The sequence below is a fragment of the Carassius auratus genome, chromosome 43 (genome assembly GCF_003368295.1).
Source record: "Carassius auratus strain Wakin chromosome 43, ASM336829v1, whole genome shotgun sequence".
Classification (NCBI taxonomy): domain Eukaryota; kingdom Metazoa; phylum Chordata; class Actinopteri; order Cypriniformes; family Cyprinidae; genus Carassius; species Carassius auratus.
In genome coordinates, this window is record NC_039285.1 from 7,710,856 (window position 1) to 7,720,597 (window position 9,742).

Here is a 9,742-nt window from a genome sequence, read left to right on the forward strand (position 1 = left end):
TTTGTTCTCTTTGACTCACTGAATGGAAACTGTGATTTATTCATTATTAATTCGCAAATTTAGATGGAAACATAGCAACTGTCATCTTTTATTTGAATATCTGATGTTTGTTATTTTCAAACCATACAGCCGTACCAAAGCAATCTGTGACAAATGTTACCTAACATGCAGTGGCCCAAGAAATATTTCCGATACTTAAATCACACTTAAAAATATCATTAGATAACAAAATATCAAAACAAAACAAATAAATAGACAAACAAAAGGGCCTTTGGAACTGATGTCACTTTTTTAGCCTGTCACTTTTTCTTTTTCCAAGTTACTTTGAAGTGGATTTATTAAGTAAGGTGTCTTTGCAGAATAACCACAAGTGGAGCTCATAACTATTTAGTATTCTTATCTTACTTTAGATCTTTCATTATCTTACAGTTTACACCACTTCAGATTATGTACTGTAGCTTGCTTTGGGAAAATAATAAGAAAGTAAAAACTTTATACTTTCACTCAAGCTCAATTGTGCTCATAAGTTTATATAAATTTCAACCATTCAGCATTAAACATTGGAATCAATCAATGTTGAAGGAACAACTGACATTGTTTCAACTGCATTTCAACATTGAAGGTCGGTCATATGTCGGCTGGGATATATCTGTTCTGTCAAATAACAAAGTTTATTATCTCACTTATGAGCTGTAGAAAAGACCAGAAAAAAATACTTGCTCATTATTGTTATTATTTTAATAAGCTAGCAAATTAAAATAATAAAGCTCGAAAAGAGACTTTTTTGATTCAATTGCACTTGGTTTGATATTTTGTTATATAATATGTGACTTCAGTGTTCAAATTTTTTTTGGGAGCACTCTAAGTTCATTTTTCTTGTGGTTGGTTGAGAGTCACGCTGTTCATTAAGCAAAAAGCTGATTTCAAACACAGCTGATACACTGAAAGAATAAATCTTCTTCTGCACTTTATCCTCCTTTGACACTTTCCTCACAAAGCAGGGATTTTAAATGTCTCATAACAGAAGGCATGTTGATTTTCTCTTGATTGACATCGTATAGTCTCTATGTTAGGACATGCTGTGTGTGGCTGCAGTAGAGGGGCTGTGCTGAGTGGAGGCATGAATGGCTTCCTATGGTTTCCTGTGTCTGGGACCGAATGGAGAGTGACAGTGGGGAGTCTGGGCTGAGCTTTCCCAGGGGTCGACTCACCGGAGCAGCTGTCTGGGGGACGGTCGCTTAGACAAACATATACAGTGCTCGATCACACGTTTATCTTTCTCACCCCCCTCCCATACTCTCATTTATTCTCTCACTCCATCTTTTCTCCTGTCATTATTTTCTCCTTTTGATGTGAGGGCTTCTTGTTTCTCTCTCTTTTTCTTTCTTCTCTTGCCCCTTTGGAGAACTATACTCATGAGCTCTTATATCGGAGGAATCTCTGATGTGATCATGTTGCTTTGGACGTTAGATTACCCTGGCAATCTTCTTTAAGTAAAATGATACAGAATTTCTCTCTCTTTTTTTTTCTTTTCTCATCGAAAGTCCATTTAGCCCATGTCTCTGAATTACACTGCGACCCTATACTGTGTGATGCATTAAATACAAGAAGACAATGGGATTTCCCATCTGTCTTACAAGAAGTAAAAACATTGATTTGTATAACAGGATTACACTCAGACATTGCAATCTTTCTCCCACGAGCTCAGATACAGAAACTGATAAATCCAATGATTTCAACCCTGCACTCAATCTTGCCATAAGGTGGGCTACTCTTAGCGTTTGTACGCCAAGAACTGGTACTAGAAAAAGCTCGCACCCCAGGAAATGAGCCAAGACTTGCCCAGCAGAGACTCGCGGATGAGACGACCTTGCAAGTTGGTGTCTTATGCCGTCTGCGTTCTAGAACTCCCGAGCTCCTCTCTCACTGTATGCTCTCTGATTGCCATTTTTACATCTTTTTGCTCCTCCGCTTAATCTTTGATTGTGATGCACCTTTATTGTTTGCGCCTGACGAATGCTGAAATACTCCCAGATCCGTGACAGCTCTGGAGGAGAGGCTGACACATTTTCACATCTGAGGAGCTCATTACAGGCCATTGACTAGATGAAATACTGGTGATGGCACTCTGGAAATAAACTGTTTTTCCTTTGTCGGCTTCTTGCAGCTCACTTCCCTCATCAGTCGCTGTCTTTTTTTTCTTTCTCTTTAGGAATCAGAGAAAAAAGGACTGATGGAAAAAATCCACATGATTCAAGAAATTGTGCTTACAGTTCAGAACACTTTAGATGAAGTGGCTTGCATTGGGGAAAGAGTGAAAAAGTAAGAACAGAGCATTTTATACCTCTTATGTAGCTCGTATGCAGCTATGCTCATAAGTCTTTATATTTTTCCTCTTGGCCAACTCTTGAGGTCTCTTAGTCTTGATTTTCATTTTTATGCTGATGACACCCAACTATACACTCATTCAAAATCTGATTCAAATATGGCTGCTTCACATCTTTCTAACTGTATCACAGATATCAAAAATTGGATGTCTGTTAATTTTCTGTCTAAATAGTGATAAAACAGAAGTGTTGCTTATTGGTTTGCCTCACCAGTTACGCAGGGTGAAACCCGTAGCCTTGCATGTGGATGGCTCTGTTATAAAGTTCCAATCTAAATTAAAAAACCTGCGTTTACCTAATTTAACATTTGATCTTCATGTACGTAATACTGTTAAAGTTTCTTTTTTCATCTCAGAAATATATCCAGATTACGGTCCATGCTGCCTTTTCCTGTAGCTGAAAAATTTATCAATACTCTGGTTTTCTCTAGAATTGATTATTGCAATGCCTTGTTAGCAGGAGCATCTAGATTTATTTTGAACAAACTTCAGTGGGTACAAAACTCTGCTGCACGTATTCTGACTAGGACAAGACATATAGATCATATAAAACCTATTTTATAGACTTTGCATTGGCTACCTGTCAAATTTTGTGTTGATTTTAAGATTCTTATGTTGACCTACAACAGTTTGTAAAATTGTTTGTAAGGTGTATGTTAACCTGGACTGTTAATAAGTACATGCATTCAAATATAGTACATTTGTACTTGTACAGTATGTAAATGTAATTTGTGTGTGTAAATTAACTTGACTTGTGTCTCCACTTACAGCACGTTCAACTGGTCAGTACCGTTCTTGTCATTCCTGGCCTGCCTGGTTCTGTTTCTGGCGACTGCCGCATTGTACTACATCCCACTGCGGTACATCGTTTTAGCGTGGGGTAAGTAAGTGAGACGCCATGTGTAGCCCTTTCACCCAATCATGCGTGATACTCCAGTGCTGCTGTTAAGCTGTCTCCACTTTCCTTTAAATGGAAGTCATGCAGAGGTGTTTTAGAAAGAATCACACTTTACTGTCTCTGAGCTTTGAGCTCGACTCTTTTACTGATGCCTGACGAAAGCTATTTAAAAAGTGATCCATTTACATAACTCTATCTGTGACGGCTGATTAGAATCATGAACATGATCCAATGTTAGCTGGGGAGGCCAGTTGTACCTTTTCTGTCTGAGGCTTTGTAAACTTGTGAAAGTTTGATGATGTATGTACAGTACGAGAGAAATATTTTAAACCGTATCTATTATTATAGCAATATCGGCTCAATGATGTCGCTGTAGCAGTTACAAGACATCATACAGCAGTAGTGTGAACTGTGATGACCGTATAAAAGACAGTGTGTATTCATTTATATGCACTTATAATCACATAGCAGTATAAATGTCATACATTAGACAAAGTGACAAATGTTTGTTGGATCAAGGTTTGTTTTGTCAGTAAGATACGTGCATGTGCGGTGGATAAGTTTATTAATGCACGCTTGTTTTCACAGGTGTTAAGAAATTTACCAAGAAGCTCGTCAACCCATATGCCATTGACAATAATGAAATACTGGATTTTCTCAAGAGGGTGCCTTCTGATGTTCAAAAGGTAAGGGTCCAGTTTTACATTTAGAGAGAGAGGGAGGGACAGAGACAAGGAAGGAATTCCCTGAAGATGTCTGCATTATTTGCTCTAACAGAATTCCCAAGCGTTACCCAGGATATTTCCTCTGGCTGTGTTTGATTATTAATGGACTCACGCCTTTAAAGGCGGCCCCCGGCCCAATTATTTCCCAGCATGTCTTGATGGAGTCACTCGGCTGCCTGGATGGGGTCTGCTCTGATCTATCCTCAGCCGTAACGCTTCAGCCTTGTCCCTGATTATCAGTTTTGTCGGCTTGTGATGAAAGAAGGGTGCTGTAGAGGGTTCGGGGATTGGCTAAGGGGTCGGTGTCTGCACACTGGCAGTGTGGCGGCCCCCGTCACATCAGGTTGGAGGACTTAATGAAGTGTTGAGACAACGCCGTCCCGCTGAGCGCCATATGTGATGAAACATTATCCATGGCTGATATGTCATTCAGGGTTACATCATAAGCCTGGGGATGCGTCTTTTGGACCCTGAGTGAGATTCTGATGACGGGATACAAAGCGGGTCCTGCTTTCACGAAGTGTTTTGCATAGAATGTTTTTTTCCATCAAAAAGGCTATTTAACTTTTGTCAGTGCTTCCTGTCCTGCTCAGATACTGCAGAGCTTTAGTGATTGGCTTAGATGAACCTCTGAAACTTTACATTAACATATGTCTGTGTGGTTGGGTGAAGCCAGCATGACACACTGGTTTTGGCATGTGGAATCAGCAAGTTGGCAAAACAAGATGGAAACCATTGCTGAGTTTTTAAGCCTTTTGAAGTATGTTTCCTTGGTTGGATGAACTGCCTGCTGTTCATTTAAATGGAACGCACCAAAAATGGGAAGACGGAATGATCTTTAGCAGGAAAAAAAATGCATGTCACTTTATAAAAAACTAAATGCCAGTTAAACGGCACAGTGGTCATTAAGCATACCAGTAAAGACAGAAAAGGTATGCAAATCCTTGCTGTCCCTGTTAAGTTTAACTTGTCCAAACCATTATGCTAAAAATGCATTGACTAAATAAACAGCTTGTTACAAAAGTTCAAATTGACTTCTGTCTCACGGTTCCGAAAATGACTTGGCAATTAGTGCCTGTGCTGTTCTTCAAACACAAACCCTCAAAACTGGACTTCATACAGTGGCCCTCTGTCCTAAAATAAGCAGCATCTGTCAGTTCTGAGGACAGTTTCATGTTCTGAGGCTGCCGCGTCTCTTTGTTCCCTTGTGCTCCATCTCCCATTCTCCTAATCAGGGCCTGGTAATTAGTGTGCAGTCCCTACCTTACAGATACACCTCCAGGTTATTGTTTAGAGGAGCAACAAACAAGAAAAGCATTTGGACACATTCTCCACGCTTTCGAGTCCTATCAGCCTCATGCTGTATTCAATTATTTGTCGATGTTGTTCAGCCTGAACAAGAGAAATGCCTTTAATGCAATTTTCAGAAGCTGATGTTGCTCATAGCTGTGAAAGCAAAATCATAGGGAATGCTTGTGGAGGTTATTATGATCCTGGAGCACTTGGGCTCGATAATGTGACCAAAATTTTTATGATGATATGTATTGAGTATTGGTGGACCAATATGGATTATCTGATGGCAAATGCTCATATCTTAGAGAGCTGATGTCCAATATAAAGCCAATATATATCACGTCACATGGTTTAATTGAAAGATTTTAAAGAAAGTAAATAACATGCTGTAATGAAATGTACAATTATTTTACATAATATTTATTAAATTAGAAATAATTTAAAAAAGAACCATACAAATTTGATTCTTCTGGGTTTTCTGAAGTTTGCAAGATTGACTGAAATAAATATTTATTATACATTTAAAGGTAATTGTAAATTATATAAATGCATTTTTTTGAATACTGACATAATATGAGAACATTTTACATCATTTTCTATAAATAAAATGCTATAATACTTTTCCATGTACAATGTCCTTTAACAGTTCTGTCTAAAAATATATATTAAATAGCTTGGTTGGCTGCTTATATTGAATGACCAGCAAGTTTGTAATTGAAATTCGAATGCATCTGGAATTAAACCTAAATTTGGTACATAGGCTCATTTATTAGTCATGGGCTAAAAATGATCATTTTCACATGCCAAATCATAACATTATTACTTGAAAGAGAAGGACTGACTTCGTAGTCATATAGCAAATTCTCATTAAATGCACAGAAGATGTATTTATCTTTTAAATGCCAAATCTGAATACATGTAGTTGCAGTCTAGTAGTTAAACGTGTAAATGCTATGAGCTGCAGGAAAAATCTTCCTGTTCAGTTTCTCAAACCTCAGTGAAACTCTACTTTCATCATGACGACCTTCACCTCCAACCTAAGTTCACTATCTGCTTTAAGTAAAGTAAACAGCATGTTCATCTGAAACGGGGGAAGTGTGTGATCATCTGTAACCGCAATGCCCCAGCCGAAGCCGTACAGGCACTTACTCCTGCCTACAAGCTGCTATAATTAGTCTTGAACAAACTTTTCTCAGGAAGGACACAGCTCGCAACTCCTCGGTTTGCGAGGACCTAAGACAGCGGGTCTCCTCAACCGGTATCGTTCCCTTATAGGTGGGGGTGGTGTAGTCACCACTGTGTCGGTACGGAACCCTTGACTTTTCAAATCTTTCCTCCTTGTGATTAATCCCCTCTGCTCCTGTGTTTAAAACATGATTCATTACAGCCGCACCCGCCTGGCTTTCCCCCTGCACCGGCTCTCCTCAGGGGAGCCATTACCGTGAGCGGGCCTCAGCTCCGATTACCTGTGTCTGACCAAAGAGCTGTTTGTTTTTACAGGTGCAGTACAGCGAGCTAAGAGCTGAGCCCGGCAACCAGGGCCTACCGAAGAAGAAACGCTTGCGCTGAAACCCGACGGACGTGTCGGATGAAAGGGACGGATGGCGTTTCAAGACACGGTCTGTTTAAGTTACAATGTGCCGTGCGAGTGCCAAATCATCCACATTTCCACTGAGGTGTATTTATCGGTTGTATGATACTCTGTGTGTGTGTGTGTGTCTGAGGGGCCCCTCCTGATGGGGCCTTTGCCCCTCACGAACTCGCATGATCACTGTGTCTGAGCATATGAAGGTAAAGATGGGCATCACCAGCCTCTGCATGTGGTCACGCTGAAATGCAATGAAATACGACACAGCCTTTTCATATATTCATGTCTTTTTAGAGACCACATTCTGGTTCATTTAACAAACGAAAAGTTAGCCACAAAACAGCGCACATACCTGTACGTGCTTCCTGTTGTTTGTTTACAGCAGGGAATATATAAATGAGGGAAAAATTTTCTATTTATGATAAAGTTGTTTATACGGTGGAAAACATTCAAGCTGTTTTAAATGCCATGTACCATTTTTATTCATGCAAATGCATCCTACTGTTAAGAATTGTTATTTTATTATATATGCTGTTTGTTTTATTCTATGCATCTTCCCTGTTTTGTACATTTACTGTATGCAGCAGATAAAGATGAAACGAAGATGACTGAAAAGTTTGACTTTTGAAATGTGTTTTTCTTCTTTCATATCCTTAACTCTGTGTTATTTGTCAAAAAGATACACCAGCCCACACTTCAGAAGAGGATGCTAGTCACTGTTGGAGGAAAACATCCAAGTCCCTGTTTGTCCAGAGCAGTCAGCTAATGCACCGCTTTTATAGTTCGCTGACAATAACAAAGTCCAGATGAGAGAGCTCATCTCTCATAAAGAGGGAGGGAGATTGAGAGAGAGGAAGAGAGGGAGTGAGTGAGTATATACACTCCATACCCCACACTTAGCGTCTCCCATTTTCATTAAAATCACCTCCAGTGCCTAATGGCTCTCTACTAGACCCATCACTCTGTAGTGTTACCAGTGATGGGGCTTCAAGTAGAGCAAATGGAGATTTCCTGCCTCATCAACTTATTTATTCAAATTACAGACATATTCCAGCCTATTCGCTATCAAGAGAGTAATTTTTATTGAAAGAAACATTTCCAAAGTAGTGCATCTTGAATGTTGGCATTCAGAGTGTTGATTAGAAATTAATATTAAGCGATTATTAACATATTAATACAGTTATCAGTGAGCGCTGTGTTCATTTGCATCTTTTTTTACCGTGCTACGTTTTGTCCTTCACCTCGATCTACAAACAACTTTATCAGAGTGAGCAGGAAAAAGTTTATTTCAAAGAAATGTAAAACCGAACAGAAAGAAGAAACTTCCTCAGATGTCATCGACTCGCTTGCTCTCCCTCAATAATTTAGCGAGCGAGGTAAATAGCCGAGCGGATGCTTTGTAAAAATAGCTGTAGCCAGACAGATGAGCCCAAGGCCCCAGCTCAGGGAGTTTGTTCAGACTGATTGGAGTGCTCAGCATCCCAGCCTGCCCCCCTCCGTCTCTCTCACCCACCCTTCACTCCTCTGCAGTTTGGTGCTGGTTAAAGAGCATTGGTTGGTGCAGCGTGAAGAGTTTGATTGGCTCTCAGGGACCTGCTGGAGCCCGGGGCTATCTCTTTTGACAGTCTGATAGAGACATCAAGGCACTATCCCAGGAGCTGCCACCGGGGGTCCGATTCAAAGCGAGGTGGAGTAGATGTGACCCACTACGCTCTGACGAGAGAAATCCCACACACAAACTCCTGCACAGACTCCTCTGGGGGGCCACGGAGAGGGAGAGCAAGGAGGGTTGGTTCTAAATAAATGTGACTTATAGTCCAGTGCGACTTATATATGTTTTTTTTCCTCATCATGACGTATACAGTATTGTTCAAAATAATAGCAGTACAATGTGACTAACCAGAATAATCAAGGTTTTTAGTATATTTTTTATTGCTACGTGGCAAACAAGTTACCAGTAGGTTCAGTAGATTGTCAGAAAACAAACAAGACCCAGCATTCATGATATGCACGCTCTTAAGGCTGTGCAATTGGGCAATTAGTTGAAAGGGGTGTGTTCAAAAAAATAGCAGTGTCTACCTTTGATTGTACAAACTCAAAACTATTTTGTACAAACATTTTTTTTTTCTGGGATTTAGCAATCCTGTGAATCACTAAACTAATATTTAGTTGTATGACCACAGTTTTTTAAAACTGCTTGACATCTGTGTGGCATGGAGTCAACCAACTTGTGGCACCTCTCAGCTGCTATTCCACTCCATGATTCTTTAACAACATTCCACAATTCATTCACATTTCTTGGTTTTGCTTCAGAAACAGCATTTTTGATATCAACCCACAAGTTCTCAATTGGATTAAGGTCTGGAGATTGGGCTGGCCACTCCATAACATTAATTTTGTTGGTTTGGAACCAAGACTTTGCCCGTTTACTAGTGTGTTTTGGGTCATTGTCTTGTTGAAACAACCATTTCAAGGGCATGTCCTCTTCAGCATAGGGCAACATGACCTCTTCAAGTATTTTAACATATGCAAACTGATCCATGATCCCTGGTATGCGATAAATAGGCCCAACACCATAGTAGGAGAAACATGCCCATATCATGATGCTTGCACCTCCATGCTTCACTGTCTTCACTGTGTACTGTGGCTTGAATTCAGAGTTTGGGGGTCGTCTCACAAACTGCCTGTGGCCCTTGGACCCAAAAAGAACAATTTTACTCTCATCAGTCCACAAAATGTTCCTCCATTTCTCTTTAGGCCAGTTGATGTGTTCTTTGGCAAATTGTAACCTCTTCTGCACATGCCTTTTTTTTAACAGAGGGACTTTGCGGGGGATTCTTGAAAATAGATTA

At 40.0% G+C, this 9,742-nt stretch overlaps 1 protein-coding gene across 1 annotated transcript in view; it reads left to right on the top strand.

The window, feature by feature from the left end:
- Positions 1 to 7,505, top strand: part of LOC113061601 (multiple C2 and transmembrane domain-containing protein 2) — a 42,450-nt gene extending 34,945 nt beyond the window's left edge. Inside the window, exons 20-23 of the mRNA XM_026230853.1 lie at positions 2,213 to 2,322; positions 3,157 to 3,266; positions 3,873 to 3,970; positions 6,803 to 7,505. Coding sequence (XP_026086638.1) covers positions 2,213 to 2,322; positions 3,157 to 3,266; positions 3,873 to 3,970; positions 6,803 to 6,871 — 387 coding nt within the window. The 3' untranslated portion in view covers positions 6,872 to 7,505. The remainder of the gene's footprint in view (positions 1 to 2,212; positions 2,323 to 3,156; positions 3,267 to 3,872; positions 3,971 to 6,802) is intronic.
- Positions 7,506 to 9,742: the final 2,237 nt, after the last annotated feature.